This window comes from Microcaecilia unicolor, chromosome 10, assembly GCF_901765095.1.
Source record: "Microcaecilia unicolor chromosome 10, aMicUni1.1, whole genome shotgun sequence".
NCBI classification, from domain to species: Eukaryota; Metazoa; Chordata; class Amphibia; order Gymnophiona; family Siphonopidae; genus Microcaecilia; species Microcaecilia unicolor.
The window spans coordinates 21857358-21882852 of record NC_044040.1 but is presented as its reverse complement, the minus strand read 5'-3'; the positions used below and the strand labels follow the sequence as shown (position 1 = coordinate 21882852).

The 25495-nt window shown below is 41.3% G+C and overlaps 1 protein-coding gene across 1 annotated transcript in view; it reads right to left on the bottom strand.

Annotated features, from left to right (window-relative positions):
* TNPO3 (transportin 3) overlaps positions 1-25495 on the bottom strand; it is a 124365-nt gene that overhangs the window by 49615 nt on the left and 49255 nt on the right. Inside the window, 5 exon segments of the mRNA XM_030216254.1 lie at positions 893-953; positions 4535-4611; positions 5857-5948; positions 13888-14079; positions 20723-20862. Of these exon segments, the coding sequence (XP_030072114.1) occupies positions 893-953; positions 4535-4611; positions 5857-5948; positions 13888-14079; positions 20723-20862 (562 nt within the window).

The window sequence follows — 25495 nt, the reverse complement described above, 5'->3', positions numbered from 1 at the left end:
ACACAGAGATATACTTTCCTTTAAAATTACCTAAGGAGGCTGACCTTTGCTCCAAGATCAAAGAAAAGCTACCCTATGAGGCCTGAAAGGAAGGGATGTATGCTCCACTGGGAATGTGCATCTACAGTCTACCTGGGAGTGGCTTACCTTTAGTCCCTGCACAAGGTTGCATGGCTGTACCATCTGCTGAAGCCAAATATTGACGACTGAAAGGAAGGAAAGGGATTTTCAATGTACTTCACACATTTTTTTTTCATCTGTAACTCACAGCAAGTTACACTCAGATATACTACCAGCCCCCTATAAAGGGAGTAAGGTCAACTCTGAGCTTTTTTTTTTTCTCTGGCTCCATCTGCTGCAGGGGTACATACCCACTCATCTTGATTGATCTGGCATGGACAAAAGGAAAATGAGAAGTTAGGAGATGCGAGTGGATAATAATTGGGCCTTCCCTAAGTGAACATACTTTTGTGCTTCTGGAAACACTACTGGGCAAGAGTAAAGCTAAGAAAGTCGAAAATAATGCACATAAATTTGATTTCACATCTTTAAAACAGTGCATCTGTTGCCCAAGATTTATTTTGTACCTTCTTCTGCAACAGAAAAAAAATTCACCTCGAAAGGCTGAGTCACCATAAAAAGATGCAAAGACCATTACAGAACTTCTGTCAATTCTTAAATCAAAGACTAAAGGACTAAAGCCCCATATGCCATCTACAAAATATTTTCCCTTTGGGAATACCAGAACCCAGCTAGTCCTCTTGCAGGTGTGGTCATTTATCCTACTATTTGACTCAAATATGTTACACGTGAGAGAAGAACTTCTCTCCTTCTCTCCCCCCCTGCTACCATTTTCATACCTTACTGCTGTGTGATCTCTGTTGCTTCTTACCTCCTGTATGACTTTTTGGCATGGATGTGTTTGACCATTTTCAACTATGGGGTTGGTATGCCTACATAAAGAAATAAGTATATTTATATTAAACTTCACATCTTCCCATCGTTAACAGGAGACCAAGCCAGGATTGGATTCAATTCAGATTATGAAGAAATATATTTCACTAACTAAACATTTTCTATAATGAATAGTTACAGAGGCCTTTACAAAAAGCAACAGGCTGAGACAAAATCTGACAGAAACAACCAACTGAAAAGATGATCTAATGAATTCCATCCTTTAACTTTTTCACAGAGGTGATGTCTCCAAATGGGTTAGTTTTGCACATATGACAGCAATGAATCACTGTGAAGCCAGGGTATATGGCGTATGATCTCAGTACACTCACCACAGTACCTGCATTATACCAAACAGTTTCCTTTTAGAGTTCATCTGATATAACATGTATAGGCAACCTATCAAGGTGTGCTTGGAAGTTGCTTTTAATCGGGCCTGTAGCACCCAAAATGATGGGAAATGTGTGTCATCTTTCTGTCACATTTTCTTGGTATCTTCTCCCTCTCCATATGATTTACGTAATAATCAATTGGCATCAACACCTCTGTTATCAATACTATTCTGTTTTTCATCTTTACCACTATGTCCAGTTTTCCTGTATTAAGCTTTTTATTCAATAGAATGGGAATGTCCCAGGTGATCACCTGATGAGGTACACAAGTGGGGGGTGTCACCCAATGGTACAGGGATGAACAGTGTTCCCAGAACTAAGTGTAACGTTCTGAGCATGTATGGCCCTTCCTGCAGGCAGTTATCTCCTCAGTCTTTCAGTTAGTAGCATAGCTCAAGGAGGAATGAAACTCTTGGGAAGACTGATTTGTTTCACTATTGGCAGGGAGTGGATTTTCTTTGTAAAAAAGCTCCACCCTAGTTGTTTTTACCTGTATGTCTTCTTGAGCAAGCTATGAATGGAAGCAGTGGGAGAGGCAGTATCTCTAGATTTTATTTGGCCTTGCTGCCAACAGAATCCCCAGCCAAATGGGAGGATATCCTGGGGACCCAGCTTGATTTAAAGTCATGGGAGGGAATTTACAAAAACCTCCTCCAGGTTTCTGTAGCCAGTAATTTGGTGGAGAATGGCTACAAGATATTGTACCTTTGGTATTACACCCCGGTGTATTTGCATGCCATATATGGAAGTGGAACTGATCAGTGCTGGCACAGGGAACCTTTGTTCATCTTTGGTGGGGCTGTCCTAAGGCACAGTATTTTTGGGATTCTGTGGTGGGTTGGATCCAGACTGTTATTGGGGTCCACATTGCCAAGACTATAGCTAGCGGTTTGCTTCATCTGGGGCCTTCAGATCTTCTGGTGAGCAGGAACAGGTTGACTCATCACATCTTTGAAGACACCTGGTACTGGCTGCAGCTTGGAAACAGCCAGAGGTTCCGGGACGGTCGGTGGTACAGGCAAAGGTATCCTACATCTTTACCTAATGTCTAAACTAACAGCATTAAGAAGGACTAAATTAGTTCAGTTTCGTCGAGTCTGAGCAGACTACATAGCCTGGTTAGATTGCTCTCTTAGGAACTTTGTTATTCCTCTGTTGTAATATAATATAAAGCTATATACTGGATAGGGTGAGGTTGTGGGATTAGGGAGGGGTGGTGGTGGGAGGGGATATGGCTCACTGTTTAAATGGATCACGTACTGAAGAATCACAGTATGTCTTGTTGGGCAATCAGTGAGAAATGTGTGTGTGTGTGTAGGGGGGGTGTTCATGTGCTGAATGTTTTTTGCTTAATAAAATTATATATATTTTAAAAAAAGAAACTCTTGGGGAGATTAGAAGATTTGTGTACCTAATTAATCCTGCTATATATGGAAAACACCTGTTACAGGTAATAAACAATGCTTTTCTGTCGACTAGCAGGACTAAGACAGGCATGCAAGTGGGAAATTTCCAAGACCAGGGCTGCTCATTCTATAATTTGTCCAATTCTCCTAAAGCAGTCCAGGTATAAAGAATGATGCAAGAAATGCAAACACGGGGTTGGCCAATACCACTTGACTGAATGCAAGGTCTCAAACTGGTCAAATCAGTAATGTGAAGTGAAAGCATGAAGCAAGGACCATATTGCTGCTTTGCATATGTTATCCAGCAAAACTGATTTTAAGAAAACTCACATTTCACTTGACTTATCTGATGTACAAGTTTGATTGAAACAGAACTGGATGCAGGATGCTATCTAAACTACCCAAGTCCACTTGGCTATTTGACTACCAAGTTTGCTGGTGCTGAGAGAGCAGCACAGATTTTCTAATCAATTGCGTTCTTAAGGTAGTTACATACTTACAGTCCAGAATGTGAAGGGATTTCTTGTATGAATTCTTATGTGGGCAAACTATAACAACCTCTATTTTCTCATCAACATGCAATGACTGCACTGACAGAGGAAGAGACCGGTCAGTTCTACTCTTCAGCTGGAATCTTTGATAAAGCGTGAGGCAGCTGTGCAGGTTTGGTTAGGAGGAGAATGCTGAGTTTTGTCTATGCTTTTCCAGTGCTTTACTTTTTTTTTTTTTTTTCCAATCTGCATTTCCAAATTTTTAGAACTCAATAATTCAAGAAAATGAATAGAACAAATAAAGGAGAAAAAAAAACATTTGGAAAAAACATCCACAAGGAAGTCTGTAAATCATTTAGTCCATGTCTCGGGAACTGAGACTGTGGGAAGGTCATACATGCTCAGAACTTTAAACAAGAGCTCTGGGAGAAATGTGCTGTCCCGATGCCAACTCAATTCTGTTCACTGATGGAAAATCTTGTATATATTATAAACCTTGAGTATCTGACAAATAATAAAAGAGTGCTTAAAAGGGAGCCCACAGGGAGTAAAGAACTTACCCTGGACAGATTAAGCAACAACAACAAGGTAGTCTAATAGCTGGAGCTAAAACTGCCTCCAAATCAGAACATGTTCAATAAAAGACATGATACATAAGTTGCTCCTACTCAGGGAAAGTCTCGTGTAGCTTTCAGGTTTATTTTTCATGCAATACCCAAAATAGGACTAAACCAAGTACACAAACCTATCATAACTAACTTGGCTACTATGAATTCCTGAAATAAGCACAATCTTTCTAGGTATTACAGGTGATGCTTTAGCAAGGCTATGCCAGTCACCACAAACAGCATGCGGTATCAACTTGCTATCGTCAAGGGCTTCAGTCAGGTAGTCAGGATATTCCTAATAAATATTTTTTTTTTATTACATTTGTACCCTGCGCTTTCCCACTCATGGCAGGCTCAATGCGGCGGGCAATGGAGGGTTAAGTGACTTGCCCAGAGTCACAAGGAGCTGCCTGTGCCGGGAATCGAACTCAGTTCCTCAGTTCCTCTGGAGTGGCCTAGTGGTTAGGGTGGTGGACTTTGGTCCTGGGGAACTGAGTATTCATGTATATGCAAATATATTCATGAATATATTTGCATACGATAGAAACAGGGCAGGCAAAACCCTCACAAGCATATTAATTAGGGATATCCTGAAAATCTGGCTTGTTCGCAGCCCTACAGGATTGCAGTCTGATACCCCTGCTGTAGAATGTGCATTTAACCATGTCACTCCCCTTTCGTACCTGAATATGACTGCTAATCGATCCAAAAATAGAGTGGGGTCTGAGGAGATGCCATTACTGGGTTCCTGAGTCAGAAGCTGGAGAATCAGAGAATTGAACAGGTAACATTTCACCAATGCACGTAATTATAATGATATAATAATGATTTAATAATCTATGCTTTTAACATAACCTTTTATTGTTAATCAATGCTGATTATTACTGGTAAGCCACATTGAACTCAAGCCAGTTTGGGATAATGTGGGGTATAATTATCATACATATATAGGTTGCACAAATCCTGAAAATACATATATGTGTATTTACACTACCTCCTATATACAGTGATGTGAAACAGTCCCCCGTTTTTTATTTCCCATATTATTGCATATATGTCACACTGAATGGATTCTGGTCTTTAAACAAAACACATTTCTTTAGGTTCTCTTTGTCTAATATTACAACACAGTTTTTAGGTTTCATCACTGCTCTACACCTGAATAGATCAGCATCTATTCAGCTGCACTGAACCGAGCAGCTGATGTGGAAACCAGGCATCACCAGCAGAACCAGGAGGCGACACTAGGAGATCTGAGCAGCACATTGACAGAGCAGCCAAGCGTCACCAAGAGTGTTCAAGGAACTGGAGTGGCAAGAGTGGTGGGGAGTCTAGGTCCTGCCAGCTAAATAAAAGTAGCAGCTGCCAGTGGCCGAGCTGGGAACTCTGGTGGCTATGAAAGGAGAAGAAAATGGGGGAGGAATTTGAGAGGGTTCCTCATTATTTTCAACTAGCTACTGTCTAATTTAAAAATGAGGTATTAAGTGGTGCTACTGAAGAACCCATATACACTAAGCACAGAAGAATGTTTGCTTTGACTTCTGAGGGGCTCCAGTTGGACCATCACTGTTAGACTCTGCTCGGTAGTTTATACTTTCTCTCCAAGTGCTGGGTCAGTTCTGTCTTGAATTCTACTGCTTTGCTGGGGTTCTTGATTACTCAGTTTGGATCTGTAATTATGTTACGGGGGAACTACATGCCCAGCAAAAGCTTACTTTATAGTGCCAGTCTAATACTGCAAACTAGAAAACTGGGAGCATTAATACTGAAACTTTTAAACTGTCACAAGGAATTGGCACACAAGCTCAGGAAGACAACTTGGTTTTCATATTTTCAAAACAAAGTTTTAGTGACGTCAGCCAGGCAACAGTTTATTTCCTTACTATTTATCTTATGTTTTAATTTTAACTAGGATTTAAATTATTGGTGGGGAGAGATTAGCAGATAAGCATATCTAGAAAAACCTAGTTGAGTGGTCTACTGTAATGCCTTTCACTTGTCTTACCTTTTTCAGTGCTACGACCTGAACAGCACAGAGTTCACTGAGGCATTCGGATATCTTTTCCAAGGGTAGCCTTGCAAGAACTAAAGCTGTCCCTGCAGAATAAAGGGATGACAGAAAATGAAAAGCAGAAAGAGGACTGACAGTGCATAACTTTCTATGGCTCACCACACACCTTCTTTCAACCTGCCATGGTTCATCATAGGTTTCAACTGTTTTGGCAGTTTTTCACTGATAGCGGCATCGGTTCAACAGAGGACATCATGTGCCACTGAACTGAATTCACAGATTTCTTATCTTTATCATTTAAGAGTTCTGCAATTTCAATGACCCCTGATGCAGGCACTTGGTCACCGAAACACGGCCCATGTTGGGTATTTCCAATAAACAGCTCTTCATTGTCCTGTTTCTGGAGGTCAGCGTGTGCTTTTGTTTTTTGTATTCATCATAGGATATGTCAATATAATCAATGATATTCAATATTCAGGCAGCAGGTGAGGAATTCATAAACACTCACAGATTTAGACAGAGGGATGAGTCATGAACTGCTCCTACCTATATCAATACCCTGAAATCAACAAGCAGCAATTGATGTCACTCTAAAGACAGTGGCATCCTGCTCTCAGCCAAGTATCGCTGCAGAATGGAGAAAATAGTTCTTACCTGCTAATTTTCTTTCCTTTAGTAGCAATAGATCAATCCAGGACTTGTGGGTTGAGCTCACCTGCCAGCAGGTGGAGATAGAGGGCACTGAATTTCACCACCCCCTCAAGAGCCCCTCAATATAATCGATAGCAAAGCAGTTCAAGACAGAACAGAAGCCAACGAGAGAGGTCTCCTTCCTCTGAAACCAGGAAACTGAAGGGCAAAAAGCCCAAGACAGGTACAACTGATGAAGCAGCCTCGGGAACATCAACACAGAGCAAACTTCACCCTAAGAGAAACAAAGGAAAGCAACTGCTGAGGGAGGGCTCCTGGATAGATCTGTTGTTACTAAAGGAAAGAAAATTAGCAGGTAAGAACTAATTTCTCCTTTCTTAGCATAGAACAGATCAATCCAGGACATGTGAGATGTACCAAAGTAATCCTCAAATAGGGTCCTTGAAAGCCCCATACGGAACACGGTCCATGCCACAACACCCAGCCTGTGATGCTTAGAGAAGGGGGACGCAGAAGACCAGGTGGCTGACTGACAGATTTCCTCCAAGAGAACAGCCCGAGATTCCACAAAGGAAGTAGCCACTCCTTGAACCAAGTGAGCATGAAGCACTGGAGGGAGCACCTTGCCCGACCACAGATACACGGATAAAAGGGCCCCTTTCACCCAGTGAGAAATCATAGCCTTGGAAGCAGCCAGACCCCTCTATGGACCGACAAAGAGAACAAAGAGATGGTCAGAGCACCTGAAGTCATTTGTCACCGCCTATTACCGGAGAAGAATGTGACAAACCAAAAGCCAAAGCTTAGGAAACTCGGAACCACAATCCTCCTGTCGAAATGAAGGCAGCAGGACAGTCTGATTCAGATGAAAGGATGAGATCACCTTTGGAAGGAACAAAGGAAACATATGAATAGAAACACCCCCTTCTGTGAAGGCCAAGAAAGGATCCCGACAGGAAAGAGCCTGAAGTTCAGACACCTGCCTAGCCGAAGTGATGGTTACCAAGAAAGCCAACTTAAGGGTATCAAAACTAATCAATATTGAACTCCTAATTTGACTACTTTAATCATATTGTTATTATTTAACACCATACTCTACCTTATATTTTGCATATCTGAGATGTATTATTTCTTTCTTTGTTTCTAATTTTATTGATATCTAATGTACCTTAATTGTATTAATACTTTGCTCTTCTCACACCGTTAATGACAATTGTCATTGCAGCATAATGTAAGCCACATTGAGCCTGCAAAGAGGTGGGAAAATGTGGGATACAAATGCAGCAAATAAATAAATAAATAAATAAATAAGGGTAAGGTCCTTAAATCGATGCACTAGACAGTGGTTCAAAGGGAGCCTTCTGAAGAGATTTCAGAACCAGAGATCTCACGGAGGAAAGACAGCCTGAAGGGGTGGCTGTAAGTGACTGACCCCTCGAAGAAAACAGACAACATCCAGATGGAGCAGCCAAGGAAGAATTGCCCACTGGCCTCTGTAGCAAGCCAACATTACCACCTAGACCCTTCAAGGAGTTCAAGGCCAGCCCCTTTGCGAACCAAGCTTGCAGAAAGGCGAGAAGCTGAGAAAAGAGCTGAACCGAGGTGATCACAGATCGGAGCGTTTTCATCCGGAAATGAGACACCCATATGGCCTTGTTCACATGCTTGAGATCCAGAATGGGCCGAAAGGTGCCCTCCTCCTTCTTGGGGACCACGAAATAGACTGAATACCTGCTGCAACCTTCCTCCACTGGAGATACAGAAACTACCACCCGGAGCCACAAGAGACCCTTTATGGGGGGGTCACGAATGGCCTGCCTCTTCCGAGACATACCGCACAGGGACTTAAAGAAAAACCTGCGAGAGGGGATGAAAACTCCAGCTTGTAGCCTTCTCAAATGATTTCCAGGACTCACTGGTTCATCGTAATACAGGCCCGCTCCTCATAAAATTCGGACAAACAACCTCCGATCCGAACCCCCAAGAAGGGACCTGGGACACCTTCATTGGGAGGAACAAGAGGCTGAGGCCAGGAAGGGATGCCCCCCTGCCTTTCTATCCGAATAAAAGGCTGGTGCTGCTGAAACCGGGACCTGGAGGAAGTCGGACGACCCGGTGTGTAGTGCCTGGCATGAACAGGAAGATGGTTTAGGCCGATCCTCAGGCAAACAATGGAGTCCCCGAAATCCTTAACCAAATGCTCCAAATTCTCCACAAACAGAACCTTGCCCCGAAAGGAAGCTTAGTTTGGGTGGAATTGGAGGTGACATCCGCTGCTCAGTTTAGGAGAAATAGTGAGCAGTGAGCCACGAGCAGACAATGCCAACACAACCTGCTTGGAAGAAGCCCGAAACAGGTCATATAGACCATCCACTAAGTAGGTCAGTCCAAGGACTCCAGGTCCCAAGATACACAGACATCCGCCGCCCGCTGGGTATGCTTAAGATATGCCTTGGCCACATAAGACTCAGTCACAGTGGCCTGCAGGCAAAGGGTAGCCACATCAAAGGCCATCTTCAGAACAACCTCAATCTTCCAATCCTGCATGTCCTTGAGGGCTGTACCCCCCATGGACAGGAACCATAGTCTTCTTGGTGACTGCCGTAACCAAGAATTCAACTGCAGGCAGCTTAAACCTTTCCATAGGTGAGCCATGGCCCGAGCCACCTTAAGCCCCAAATATGGAGTACTGGGCCAAAATAAGCTCCTGCATGGCCTCATGAATGTGAAAGGGCTTGGGGGGCCTTTAGACCCCCCGACATGATGAGGATGCAGGAGAAGGCTGTGACGCTGGGGAAAATATATCCAGGACCTCCAGAGTGAGTAATTAATGCGGTAAGCTCCTCCTTCTGAAACAGACGAGCCACCGAGGATCATTCCCCTCATTCTAGAAGGAGCTCACCCCCCTCCAGGGAGTCCCCCTGATCTGGGCGCCCAGCCAAAAGAGGCAGCGGCCGTCCTGAGGGCACCTCCGACACATCAAGTCCACATCCCAGTTAAGAGGCTGGAAAGTCATGGGCCTCATCAAGGAACGGGACCCCCTCACCCTGAGATGGAAACCTAACCTCCCCTCTGAGCCCAAGAAGGCCCGGCACCAGAAGACGACTCAGCTGGCTGGGTCATCTTAAGTAAAACTGCCTGATGCATCAGAAGGACGAATTCTGAGGAGAAGGGGAACTCTCCCGTAGACAACATGCTGCCAGGGAGAACAGGAGCCAAAAAACCGGCCGCCAAATCAGATGAGGCAGGCCCCAACTCCAATCCAGCTTTCGGGCGTGAAGGGGGAACATGTGTGTGGGAATCCAAAACGGTCACCCCTGCTGCACCGGTTGGAGCGGCTTGCGAAGACGGGTGGGAAATCAAACGCGGCTTCCCATCCAGCCCGAAGTCCCGACTTCCTCCTGGTCCTGGAGTTAACAGCCCATCCCCATAAGCACTGGATTACCGCTTTGACAGAGGAACGCACGTGGGACATTATCCTGAGGGAGATTTATCCATCTTGCACGTCGAGCAGCGCTTCATTGCTTTCGACAGTGCCACCATCCTCAGTGTGGGAAGAACCGCGGTACTCACAGAGACCCAGCTGCAACAGCAGTCACAAAGATCCCTCTGGTGATGCCGTTTGACAGCAGAAGCTCCTGTCTGCACACTCAAAGAAGCGTATGCTGTTTTTTTTAAACAAAGGAAGGAGACCAGCCAAGAACTGGGAGCAGCCGGGAGGGGGTGGGGGGAGAAGGAACCTGGCACCACCAAACAGACTCCATTCAACTGATACCAAGGCCTTGGTGCAGAAGAAGCTGCACCCAGAGACTGCCAAAGCACCCCAAAACCAGGAGATGTGGGAAAACATGTCTTCCACCTGCTGAAGATAGAGGATACTGAGGGGCTTTCACTGTGCATTGGCTCTTAGGGGCACTTAAATTAAGTGCCCTCCATCTCCACCTGCCGGCAGACGGGCTCAACCCACAAGTCCTGGATTGATATGTGCTACACTAAGAAATGGATCTATATATGACAAGTGAAAGGGAAAAAAAACTGGAAACAAGTTGACAGACAGGCAGAACGCAAGGAGTTATGAGAAGCCATGAATGATGGTTCCCTACTGAAAGCTAGGTGACATGAAATTAGAAGTCTTGCCTAATGTTTATGTTTACTCTTAAATTTGATTTATCGCACAATTGGAGTAAACTGGTGTAACAGCCATGTTAGTCCACTTTGAAAGGTAACAAATAGAAATAAAACAGAGAAGAGACAATAAGATGCTACCTTTTTTATTGGACTATATTTTTTGATTAGCTTTTGAAGGTAACCCTTCTTCTTCAGATCAGAAATCAGTATTCAGTGGTAAGTAAATTAATAGAAACATTTTTAAAACAGAGAATAGTAAAGTTTTAGGAATTCAATGGTTTACAACATTGTTTCCCAACTTGGTCCTGGAGTACCCCCCCCCCCCCCCTTGCCAGTCAGATTTTCAGGATATCCACAATGAATATGCATGAAGTTGATTTGCACGCACTGCCTCCACTGTATGCAAATCTCTTTCGTGCATATTCATTGTGGATATCCTGAAAACCTAACTGGTAAAGGGGTACACCAGGACCGACTTGGGAAACACTGTTTACAGGATCCAAGGCAATATGGCTTCACTAGAGGCATGTCTTGTCAGTCAAATCTGATTAATTTCTTTGACTGGGTGAAGATTCATTTATTAATCTTTAATATGTGGCCTTACACAATAAAATATTCTTGGCAGTTTACAATTAATAACATAAAAACAAGGATAAAAAACATACGCAATAGGAAGGTAAAACAGACCAGAGAGTTGGATCGATGAAGTGCGCTAAATAAGGTGTACTTAGATTTTAGTAAAGCCTTTGACAGGGTTCTGCATAGATGCCTAATACGTAAACTGCGTGCCCTTGGTATGGGCACTAAAGTGACTGGGTTAGGAACTGGTTGAGTGGAAGGCAACAGAGAGTAGTGGTAAATGGAGCTCATTCTGAGGAAAAGGATGTTACCAGTGGTGTGCCGCAAGGTTCGGTTCTTGGGCCGATTCTTTTAAACAATCTTATAAGTGAGATTGCTGAAGGGCTGTCTGGTAAGGTCTGCCTCTTTGAGGATGATACCAAAATCTACAATAGGGTAGTCACCCCTGATGGTGTAGATAACATGAGAAAAGACCTAGCGAAGCTTGTGGAATGGTCTGGAATTTGGCGGCTTAGATTTCATGCAAAAAAATGCAGGGTCATGCATTTGGGCTGTAATAAATATGAGAGAATGGTACAGTTTAGGGGGTGAAGAACATAAGCATTGCCATACTGGGACAGATCAAAGGTCCATCAAGCCCAGTATCCTGTTTCCACCAGTGGCCAATCCAGGTCACAAGTACTTGGAAAGATCCCAGAACAGCAAAACAGATTTTATGCTCCATATCCTAGAATATGCAGTAGATTTTCTCACAGTACTTTTAAAATTCAAATTTAAGGCAAATTTTGTTCATTTATTCATTAACACAGAAAACAGGAAAAACATACTGTAAAAGTTCAAATTTAAAAAATGCGTGAATACAGTAATATATACTGTACCCATTTCCAGCATCTCTTTTTGTCTTTTCTCCATGTTGTGTGTGTGTGGGGTGGGGGGTATTAGGACTTGGGTGTGACTGTATGTGTTGATCTTAAGGTAGCCAGACAGATTGAAAAAGCGATGGCAAAAACTAGAAGGATGCTTGGGTGCACAGAGAGAGGAATAGCCAGTAGGAAAGAGGAAGTAATGATGCACCGTGTAAGACTCTGGCGAGACCTCATTTACAATACTGTGTACAATTCTGGAGACCACATGTTCAAAAAGATGTACACAGGATGGAGTCGGTCCAGAGTACATAAGTACATAAGTACATAAGTAGTGCCATACTGGGAAAGACCAAAGGTCCATCTAGCCCAGCATCCTGTCACCGACAGTGGCCAATCCAGGTCAAGGGCACCTGGCACGCTCCCCAAACGTGTACTTATGTACATATTTCAAAACTGAAAATAAATAGACCCAGTCAAGCAAATTAAATGCCTTTTCGGCATCTAGACTGACCAACATAACAGGGACTTTGATGTTGACTATGGGATATTGCAGGTAGGGATTTCCGAACATTTAATACCAAATGGTGGCCTTCAGCAAAACCTGTCTGCTCGGGACCTTTCACAATGGGGAGATGAAGAGCCAGTCTGTCTGCTAATATTCGCAAAAAGAACTTAAGGTCCACATTTAAAAGTGAAGTTGGACAATATGCTTCCAGCAAATGCCGGGGTCTACTCGGCTTTGGGATTAGTGTAATTAATGAAGTATTATCATATGGTGGCAAACACCCAGAATCCAATGTTGTCATATAATACGCCTCCAGAAAGCCACACAAACAACTCTGCATCAGCTTATAAAACTCCGGAGAATACCCATCAGGTCCTGGGGCTGTGCAGCACTTAAGTGCCTTGATAACTTGTTGAATCTCTTGAGCACTCAGAGGGGCAGAGCTACTGAGGAGAAATGGGGTAGTCCTGCTTCCAAATAATCCAACAGAGGGCAGCTACTAAAATGGTCAGTGGTCATCATAAAGTGTATGGGGACAGACAAAGATCTCAATATATATACTTTGGAAGAAAGGTGGGAGAGGGAAAATATGATACAAGCATTTAAATACCTATGATGCATAAACGCACAGGAGGTGAGTCAGTTGAAAGGAAACTCTGGAATGAGGGGGCATAGGAAAAAGGTGAAAGGGGACAGAATCAGAAGTAACCTGAGGAAATACTTCTTCACAGACAGGGTGGTGAATTCATGGAACAGTCTCCTGATGGGAGGTGGTGGTGGAGACAAACTGTATCTGAGTTTTCCTGAAGCTTGGGACAAGTACATAGCATCTCTAAAAGAGTGAAGGGAGAGTAGATAGGCTGGATAGGCTACATAGTCGTTATCTGCCTTAATTTTTCTATATTGATAATTATATTTTTAAAATTCATAAAAGGAAGAACTTTCTCATAAAGAATACTCCCAAGCTGCACAAGAAAACAAATTACAAGCCCAGAGACAAAACAGACAATTAGGATGGACTTAGTTTATCCCTGAGAACAGAAAACATAACAGAGAAGAATCAGAATATATCAAAATATCAAGAGACTGGTAGAAGATACTGAAGACTTATATGACTCACTCCTTTGAGTTTAAGAGGTGCTATAACCAGATAAAGTGGCAAGAGATACTTCTATAAGATCAGTGGCATCACTGACAAATACCACAACTGAGTAACAATTTACATACACACATTTCTTTATGCAGGATTCGTCCGTGCACAATCTGGAATCAAGCCGGAAGCCATCACTAAGTTACCTTTAAGAAGTCCCACTGCAGCTTCTGGAGACAGCATGAAGGAGTCCAGGGAGCGAGCAATCTCCAGTAGTCCGCTGAAGTGCTGAGCCATGTGGTCCCGGCACACCGTGCAGATGTTGTGAAGGGCTTTGGCAGCAACTGATGCAAGAAATTTTTCACACAACCCCTTCATCAAAAAGCCCAGCACGGGATCTGAGGGAGAGAAAGCAATCAGAAACCATGAGAGATACAGAATGACAGAGAGAACACAAGAGGAACCAGAGAGAAGAGCTCACAGAAATGAGCCAGAGGTCAAAAGTAAGAGATATGAATTAACTGATGGACATTTCTTCTGGGAGTTTTCAAACGATTATTTAATCTTTTCCTGCTTTAAGTGGATTGTGCTATGCCAATCATACATAACTACTTAATTTTCACATTTCCCATATTAAAGCCACAGGCTGCAAAGTGCCACAGCAATAATCTTTCACAATTTCAGTAGGAATGGGTAAAGTGATGTGGTAGCCGTGTTAGTCCACTTTTAAAGGTAATCAATAGAAATAAAAACACAGAAAAGAAAGAAAGATGATACCTTGGACTAACAATACTTTTTTTGATTAGCTTTCGAAGGTAACTCTTCTTCTTCAGATCAGAAATAAGAAAATCTTGGCAAATATCAGTATATGTAAGTGAAACATCAAAGCATTCCAATGACAGTCTTGCAGGAAGAGGGTGGGGTAGGTAAGGTGAGAAATGGGGGAAGCTGGATGGGTGATAAAGCAGTAGAATTTTATGGTTTATAATGGGCTAGAAAACCCAGATCTTTGTTAAGTCCCATCTGGTGGGTGTCAAAATATTTAATCATTCTAACGTCAAAGGTCTTACATTCCTGGATTCCATAGTTATTGACAAAGGAAAAATATTCAACATAAAGGAATCCTTCACATGCTCATCTTCAAGGACTTTCACATGCAATTCCTGCCCCTTTTTCAATCCTTTGCAAACAAACACTTTATGTGTGGGTGGGGTGGGGGCAAGATGTGGAAGAAAGGAAAGTTGGCTGCCTTTTCAGTTCAGCCACTGCTTACTGGAGCAATCAATGGGTGTTCCAAGGAAAGTCAATTGTTGTCTCTCAAAGGCAATGTCTCCAAGTGGGTTAGTTTTCCACATATGGTACAGCAATGAACCTCATTCTTAAGCCTGATTTCCTGAAGTATGATCTCAGTCATTTTCCACATATGATACAGCAATGAACCTCATTCTTAAGCCACTGCTAACGCTCACTGTGGTACTTGCATCATGTCAAAGACAGCTTTTGTTCTGGAGTTCATAAAATGTAACCTATCAAACTGTGCTTGAAAATGCTTTTTAAGCAAGCCCGTGGCATCCAAGACAATGGAAAATAATTCTGCATCTTTCTTCCACATTTTTCTTGGTCCTTGAGGATCTTCTCTTTCTCCACATGATTCACAGAATAATCAATTGGCACCGACACCTATCAATGCAGTTCTTGTGGTTTCCTCCTTCACCACTTTGCCTGGGTTTCTTGCATCCAACCTTTTAAAGGTTGGAATGGGAATGTCCCAAGTGATCATAATCTCATCATTCTCCATAATTCTCTTTGGGTCGTGATCCCTGTGCTTACAGCAATGTTTATGTTTACAAAGTTTCCAATGGATGATATATGCCACCTTATTGTGCCCTTCTGTATAGAAGTTTTCTGCCATCAGAACTTTGCAGCCAGCTACAAGAAAATCGTTTCCAGTTCTTTCTTCAGAATCTACAAATGTCTGTTATAGCAGCTCTTCTCTGACTGCAATGAATTATCTTATCTAAACTCGGTATTCCAGACTGCAATTGACCACTCCTTAAACATTCATGTGCCCAGTTTTGATTAACAAATAGTTCCTGGAGTTGCCACTTGTTTTTGCTCATTTGCTGATCGAATACGTCAAAGACTTTTTTCTTTGTTTTGCAAATTGTGTTACTTCCTTCCCTACATATACTGGTGGATTATTGCTCAATCCTTTTACTTGCCAGAATGCTTTCAAATTTAATGGTGAAGATGGAGTCTGGACAATTACTTTCATATTTCAAACACTTTTTACTTATTTGGATATGGCAACACTGTTAAAGTGGCCTGCAGGCATATAATAGGTTGGTTATTCCATACCCCTCCAAAGCAAGATGGGAATCTACAAGGACTAGTGCTTTCTACTTTCTCTTGCCTGCTTTATGGAATTCTCTTCCACAATAAATCCGGTTAGAAACTTATTTATCATTCTGCGCTTCTCTGAAGACCTCTCTCTTTCAATTAGCTTTTAACGGAAGATGTAACTAACTTGTTAGTCTCACTCACATACACAAGGATTGACTCGGGCTGCACATACTGCAGCGGGACATGTTTATCCACTCCAACCCTAGCTGAGATGATATTTAACCATCTCTCTGACCTCGTGCAACTTTCTTCAAATCAGTCACCTTACTTTCTAATTGTTCCTACTTTCTTACTCATCTATATCTTACAGCTTTGCCTTACCCTTCACTACCAATTATAATGTTCTATTACGGATTGTGTACTCATTGCAAGTAGTATACCATGCCATACTTTGTATTGTTACTTGAATATTTTTAATGCTGTCATTGCTTATTGCTCATGTTTGATCTATTCTTACTGTACACCGCGCCTTGAGTGAATTCCTTCAAAAAGGCAGTAAGTAAATCCTAATAAATAAATAAATTATACGAGTTCCTTTTCCCTGCGGATGGCTGCTGTGATGGGAGAGTCGGCCTTATGAGTTGCTGTGAATACTCTGGGTCTATGTTGTCCTTTGTATATGTATCAGTTGATGAGTGTTAGTTCTATTTACAATGTGTGTTCATTATTTGTGCAAATCTGGATGCCTGGTCTTTTCTATCCACAATTGGAGTTCATTTTGTTCTTTTTTAATTTATTTTACTGTAAACCACTTAGGCTTGTGCATAAGGTAAGCAGTATATCAAATTAATAAACAAATTTCCCCTAAGGAAGGTTACTTTAGCACATTTAGCCAGACCAAAAGTTATTCTGATTTCATCTAAGAAGTTTTTCACTACATCCATTCTGCTAATTGATGGTCATTGCAACTACAGAATTTCAAGTCATCTACCAATAGTAAATGTGATGTTACCTCTGGTTTGTTACCATTTTTAGGATTAGGACTAAATACATAGCCCAAGGAGTTAATAAGAATACTCAATAGATTAAGTGTCATACAAAAACAAATGATGAGAGGGAGTCTCCCCAAAATATACTTCACTGGATCTCAATGGATAAGTTGTTGGGCAATTCATTATCCTACCGACCAGATCTTCCTTATGTATTAGGGGAACTATAGATTATCTTTCCTTTAGAAAACTATTGAAAACTTTTTTGTTTAGAAAATATATATTGGGCCTGTAATGATCTTAGGGTACCTAATGTCATTTTAAGTCAGCATCTTTTAAATTGTCATTGTGCTGATTTTATAATAATTTTTATTTCGATATAACTCCTAGTTACTGTTTAGTTGCTCTTATTGTTAGCTGCTTTGAACATGAATGGTAACTACAGGTTATAAGATATTTTAATATAATGTAAACGTTAGTATGAACTCAATCAATTCAGGGTTTATTTTGTACACTGCAAAGTACTTTATTATCTAAGAATGTTGGATGCTATCAAAGGCTTATAGTCATTCAATGCTATATTGAGATTTCTGCACTTTTTTTTTTAATATTTTTTTTTTTAAATCATCATCGGTCACGATGGCTTTATTGAGCATTAACTGGTCTTTGGTTCCATATACCCCCTCTTCTTATTTTTCTTCTAATGCCATGATATTAATAGGTCAATATGATCTTATATTCTAACAGTATCTATTACAGTGAACCGATTATAGATTGTAGGTGGACAAGTTGTGGTTCTATATTTTTGGGAATATTAGTTGGATCTTCCTTTGAAGAAGCGTTCTTTCTGTTATTAGTCAGTATGGTGTTATGTCTGCCTCCCTGACCAACTGGTTTTTTAAAGTCTGCCAGTTCTTGGTGGTGTGATGTTAACTGCTAGACCCAAAAATTGTTTAACTCTATCTGGGCCAGGTATCTTCCAGTTCGGGGCTCTTTTTCACCTGCTTTCCAACTCTTTTGTTGCTACTTCAGACAATTCCGCAACTTTGATGTTTGTCTTTTCCAAATTGTCCTTGTTGCAGGGTAGCCATTCAGCTTCTTGTTTGTGCTCTACTGGGTGCTGATACAAGTTTCTTCAGAGTAATTTTGTTTTGGCTTTAGTTGGGCACGTTTTCACTGAACTAATGCTCTTCCCCAGTTCCCAGCAGCACTGTTTTGGGTTCTCTCAAAATAGTTCATTATACCTCAGCAAACTGTTGGAGGGAGTGTGGTGGGGGAGGTACATTTATGCATATCTGGTGGGAGTGCCCTAAGGTCCAGAAGTATTGGGTGGGGGTCCTTGGGATGGTGAAGGAAATGGTAAGGATGGAGTACCCCAACCAGGCAAAGTATTGCTTACTACATACAAGACCCAGAAAGAGTAAGACACACTGTCATAAGTTAGTTATTCAACATTTTGTGGCAGCTAAATCAGTGCTAGCAAGGGCTTGGAGACAGTTGGAGGTCCCATCTATGCAGGTGATAGAGAACAGACTGCATCATATTTATCAAATGTCTAAGTTGACAGCTATACGGAGAGGACACCTCCAATTGTTGCAGAAAATATGGCACCCTATGAGCAATGGAAAGATGTACAAGTCTCAAAACCATAATGTTAGGGAGAGAGGGTAGGGGGAGGGTAGGGAAGGGTAAGGGTAATGTTTTGTTAATGAGGTTCAGTTGGAATTGTGCATTCGACAATGGCTATATGAAGCATTGATAATAGTATTAGAGACTTGTAATGGTAAAAAGTTGTAACTTATAATGTTTAAAATTTTGGAAATAAAAAATAAATTATGGAAAAAAAAATAGTTCATTATCTCTCTTTTCTGTTTTCTTCATATCGCCACGGTATTTGTGCTCAGCCACTACTTTCATTTTATTATTGGAGCATATGAATTTAAGGTCTTCCTCTACTAACACAGCATATTTCAGTTTGATGGTTTGGATCTCTTTCATGTTTGGTAATCTTGATCCTTTTACATATATCTGTCTGTCAAGGACACCTCTGTTTGCAATAATCTAATTTTTCCTTCAATGCATTTTTTCCAAGGACAATTTGTTCTCTGCTTTTTTCCTCTGGTCTTCATTGGCAAAATTCTCTTGGTAATATTTTTTGATGCACAATATTGTATTTGAATAATTTCTATGATATCAATACAATGGTCCTTTTATACCAGGGTACAGCCTTACTCATCTTACTTACAATCTTTACTCAGTATTAAGTTTCTTGGATAATCTTTCCCTCTCATGGAACCCAGCATATTCATTTATTTCCAAATAGGCTAGCACAGCTATTAATTTCTCCATCTTTGGGTCTTTCGTTTGCTTTTCTTCTTCCTTTTCAGATGACTTCTTAGCTTGTCCTTTACTCGCTCTTGTGTTTCTGGATCTTCTTGCTCCATCTCTAACTCAGCCTTCCTTCTAGTACTATGTTCCAAGCCTCCTTATCAGTCTTTGTTCTGATGATTCTTTCCAATTGCTTCTCCCTCTGCATCAGCCCTTCTCTTTTTGTACTCTTTCTAGATCCCCGCCTCCTCCCTTTCTCCGTACCAGCTTTTCTTCTGTTGGTCCTTGCTGAGGCTCTTCTCTCTCCTCCTGCACACACCTTTCTTCTGGTGTTCCCACCTAGGGTCTCCTCTTTCTCTATTTCTTTTTCTATAGAAGCTCTTAACTGTTCTAAGACGTTGTCACTCATGAACTACTTTACTTTGATCTTTAAATTTGGGAACTTAAATTCACACTGGCTGGCTTTTTTGCAGCTTTTCTTGTGCCGATATTTCATTTTCCTGTAATTTCTGGTGGACTCTCTTGGTATATACTGTCATGGTATAAATACGGGGTTTGTGGCATAAAGGTAGCAGTACATTTATATCCCCTTTAACTGCAGGAGTACACTTAATTACAATTAATCCTCTTAACGTTTTCATTAACTTATGTGGGTTTCCTCTTGCTGCATTGGGTCCATGAACAAGATCACCACGGCTGTTAATCTGCAACAGAGATGTTATCTTCATCTGCAGTATCTGAACTAATCACTACCATCATCTCTAATCCTAGTGTGTAAGCAATGGGTATCACATTTTTTTTTAAATCCTGGATGACATGCAGCCAAGTATGTATTATCTTTCCTACCATACAGTTATAAAGTCATCTTGCTGAGATTTGCTATAGATTTTATACAACAGGGTCGCCAGCAGGACTTGAGGAGAAAGATTTATTATCGCCCCCTCAGAAAGTTACAACAATTCACTACCTGCTGTTGCTTAATTCCCTTTGAACCCTCCCATTAGGGGATATAAATGTTTCTTCCAAATAATTCCCAGACTGCCTGGAAATAGAGAGGTAAAAGACAACATGCCAGGTCACTGATGGGTCATGATGAGGCAAATCACTGTGCACTAGAAATATAACCCAGATCCCAGATTTTATCCTCAGCATATAATCCCAGAAAGCACAAACCAAACACTGATCATATTCCAGGACAGCAGCTACATCCTTCACAATTGATTTGCTTAACAAAAGAAAACTGGAGATATGTTCTTATGTTCTAACAAATCCCATTATCTGAGTGATGCATATGCTGACAGGAAGAATGATACACACACAGCACATACTTTCACATGTGACTTGTTAGTTCTGTAGGAAGAAAAAATGGTCAGCCACTAACCCAAAAACTGGGGGTTTCTGTCCACCACTTCACTCATCTCTCCCACGAGCTCAATACTGGTGTATCTCACTGCCATGTGCACCGACTCTGGCATATGCACCACACCCTTCAGGACTTCCACCAGTGTAGGGGTGTTCTCTCTGAGGATATGAGCACAAGTTTTAGCAGAGATAAGCAATATGTGTATCAGACAGCAATTCTCACAGATCCTTGCCAGCAAATATCAAGGCTACTTCACTGGTCACCATTAATTCTCCTTCTAGGTGAAATTATACTGGTATAGATTCCCAGGACGATGACAAGACAAGATGCAGATCCTGACTCTGCTCACTACCCAGGCATCCCATCTTTTTTAAACCACCAGGGGCCAGCATAACTGACAACCAGAATAAGAAATTATTGAAAACAAACTCCAATATGCCTGTATTTACAGTACTACACTGACAAGCCCAAAAAACAAACACAAAGACAAAAAAACAAAACAAAACAAAACAAAAAAAGCTCCCTTGAACAACTCTAACCCTGGCTCTACCACAGATTGTATCTTCTCAGACAGGTGACTATCACTCATGTGCCTCAATTCTAATCCCAGCTCTGTCAATAACTTCAATAACTTGCTGTATACCATTGGATAAGGTCCCCATGTCACCTTATCCAACTATAACTGGATAATGATACATGTTTCAAGTGAAACTTTTCTTTTTAAGTTACTGAACTTAATACATTTGTGACTCATTTGTGCTATTGTATATATGCCACCATTAGTGCTGGTTTTATCAGCTCTTTGGGGGGGGGGGGGGGGCTGTTTACTGATATGCTGAAAGATTTTGCAGTTAACGTGCTCATTAGCAGCAAAACTTCAGTAGTAAAGTTTTTAGGATAAATGGAACATGTCCAGCATGTGACAAGAAAGAGCCACATCATTAGTAACCATTAGTATGCATTAACATAGAAGCAGATACATGGAAACAGTTAGCTACACTTTTGAAAATGTAATTATCTGTTCTACAATAACTGTCTGTCTTTGCAATACTAGTGCCACCCCCCACCCCCATCATTCTTTCCTCATAAAATTCTGTTAAGATGATTTAATGTGGTACGGTAAATTTGCTGTGCTAATTTTTTTTTTTTTTAGAGCAGGGGTGCTCAATGTCAGTCCTCGAGGTCCGCAACCTAGTCAGGATTTCCCCAATGAATACGCATGAGATCTATTTGTATGCACTGTCTCCACTGTGTACAAATCGGTCTCATGCATATTCATTGTGGAAATCCTGAAAACATGACTGGGTTGCAGACTTTGAGAACACTGACCACCCCTGTTTTAGTGTGTGCCAAAGCACACGTTAAACACCTAATGCAGCTTTGTAAATAGGCCCTTAAGAGTTGTAATGTGAAAGATCAAGGGATGGGAAGTGATGTGTATTCCAGATAGAGCTATAGAATTTTTATGGTTTAAACTTGCTATATTGCTTAACTTTTGTCAAGAAAAAAGCGGTGTACAACATTTTAAAAAGGTTTGGCAGTAAACAAGATTTTCATTAGCTAAAACACAATACTAAAAGGAGAGATTTGGTCTTACCTAATAATTTTCTTTCCTTGAATTCAATAAGACCAGTCCAGAAAGTATGGGCTATGTCCATAAGCCAGTAGATGAAGATAGATACTAGAGAGCTGTATCCTTCCCTATAAGGGGTTCCATGTAGCTACAGTCAGTTTTCCTGTATTGAAAGCAATGTTGATCAGCCACTCCTAACTTCAACCCCAATGTTTGTTTTCTTACATTAACGCCTACACAAGAAACCTTTCAGAATACCAGGTGCCTTGGTAAGAAAGAACAGAAATATTCAGAACCTAACCAATAGATGGTATCTGGGCTGGTTTGGTTCAACTCAAGGGAAAAAAAATTAGCAAGGGACTCCACATTTTTCCTTCCTTTTTGTCCCCAAACCAGTCTAGAGCGCATGGGATGTAGCAGAGCAATCCTTACAGTGGGCAGCACAAAGACACTCCTGGATATTGGCATCAAAGGAAGAATCATGCCTGGCCTGAATATCCAGTCTATAAACCTTAGAAAACAAACGTAAAGACCACCAAGCAGCGGCTTTACAAATCTCCACCAAAGTAATCTCCCTGGCATTTGCCCAAGAAGCAGCCACCCCTCTGGTCAAACGAGCTTTAAGCTTATGAAGGGGTTCCCAACCTTCACGTAGATAGGCTGAAGATATAGCTTTCTTAATAAGCAATTGTCACCTTAGCAGCTGCTTCAACCTTTGAGTCTATCAGTCTATCAGACCTCTGAAAATCATTCATTATTTCCAGGCATTGCAATAATACTCTACTGACCTGTCCCAATATTGCACACACTCAAACTCATCCTCCCAATCTTCCCGCCTGAAGGATGATAACAAAATAGATCCACCACGTGGTTAACATAGAAAGCAGAAAGGAGGGAACAGTTCTAATGGAAACCCCAGTGTCAGTAAAATGCAAAATAGGATCTTAAAAAGAAAATGTTTGTAGCTCCAAAAGCTTTCTAACAGAAAAAATTACAACAAAGCAAGAAGTTTTCAAAAACAAATCCTTTAAGGTTGTTTTTGTGAGAGACAAACTCCACAACACCAAATTTAGATTCCATGAAGGAACTATAACATTGTGTAATAAAATAAAAAAAAAGAGGAAGGAAGACCAAACGACAGCCGGCATGGTAAAAAGTGAGGTGAAGGAAGCTATTATAGTGAAAAGAAAATTCTTCAGAAAATGGAGGAAAGAACCAACTGAAATAATAAAGACACAGCATAAGGAATATCAAGTCAAATGCAAAGCACTGATAATGAAGGCAAAGAGGGACTTTGAAAAAATTTGTGTTGGAGGCAAACACACATAGTAAAATTTATTTTAGGTACATTAAAAGCAAGAAGTCGGAAAAAGAATCGGTTGGCCTGCTAGATGACCAAGGGGTAAACGGGGCAATCAGAGAAGACAAAGCCGTAGTGGAGATATTAAATGATGAATTCTTTGCTTCAGTCTTCACCAAGCAAGATTTGGGAGAGGTACCGGTGCCAGAAAAGATATTCAAAGCTGATGAGTCAGAGAAACTGAATGAAATCTCTATAAACCTGGAAGATGTAATGGCGCAATTTCACAAACTAAAGAGTAGCAAATCTCCTAGACTGGATGGCATTCATCCCAGAGTACTGATAGAATTGAAAAATGAACTTGTGGAACTATTGACAGCCACATTGAGCCTGCAAAAAGGTGGGAAAATGTGGGATACAAATGCAATAAATAAATAAATATTGTTAGTAATATGTAATTTATCTTTAAAATCAAGCGTGGTACCAGAAGGTTGTAATGCTGATTTTTAAAAAAGTTCCAGAGGAGATCCGGGAAATTATAGACCAGTGAGCATGATGTCGGTGCCGGGCAAAATGGTAGAAACTATTATAAAGAACAAAATTATAGAGCATATTCAAAAGCATGGATTAATGAGACAAAGCCAACATGGATTTAGTGAAGGGAAATCTTGCCTCACCAATCTATTACTTATTTTTGTTACATTTGTACCCCGCGCTTTCCCACTCATGGCAGGCTCAATGCGGCTTACATATACAGGTACTTATTTGTACCTGGGGCAATGGAGGGTTAAGTGACTTGCCCAGAGTCACAAGGAGCTGCCTGTGCCTGAAGTGGGAATCGAACTCAGTTCCCCAGGACCAGAGTCCACCACCCTAACCACTAGGCCACTCCTCCACTACATTTCATTGAAGGGGTGAACAAACATGTGGATAAGGGTGAGTCAGTTGATATTGTGTATCTGGATTTTCAAAATGCATTTGACAAAGTACCTCATGAAAGACTCCAGAGGAAATTGGAGAGTCATGGGATAGGAGGCAGTGTCCTATTGTGGATTAAAAACTGGTTAAAAGATAGAAAACAGAGAGTAGCTATAAATGGTCAGTATTCTCAATGAAGAAGGGTAGATAATGGGGTTCCCCAGGGGTCTGTTCTGAGGCCGCTGCTTTTTAACACATTTATAAATGATCTAGAGAGGGGAGTAACTAGCGAGGTAATTAAATTTGGTGACGACACAAAGTTATTCAAAGTTGTTAAATTGCAAGAGGATTGTGAAAAATTACAAGAGGACCTTATGAGACTGGGCATCTAAATGGCAGATGACATTTAATGTGAGTATGTCCAAAGTGATGCATGTGGGAAAGAGGACCCCGAATTATAGCTAAGTAATGCAAGGTTCCACGTTAGGAGTACTGACCAGGAAAGGGATCTAGGCGTCTTCGTTGATGATACGTTAAAACCCTCTGCTCAGTGTGTGGCGGCGGCTAAGAAAGCAAATAGAATGAAGACGCTATAATGCCTTTGTATCGCTCCATGGTGCGACCGCACCTCGAACATTGTGCTCAATTCTGGTCACCGCATCTCAAAAAAGATATAATGGAATTAGAAAAGGTACAGAGAAGGGCGACGAAAACGATAAAGGGGATGGAACTTCCCTATGAGGAAAGGCTAAAGCGGCTAGGGCTCTTCAGCTTGGAGAAAAGACGGCTGAGGGGAGACATGATAGAGGTCTATAAAATGAGTGGAATGGAACAGGTAGATGTGAATCGCTTGTTTACTCTTTCCAAAATACTAGGTCTAGGGAGCACAAAATGAAGATACAAAGTAGTAACTAAAACTAATCAGGGAAAATATTTCTTCACTCAACGTGTAATTAAGCTCTGGAATTCATTGCCAGAGAATGTAGTAAAAGCAGTTAGC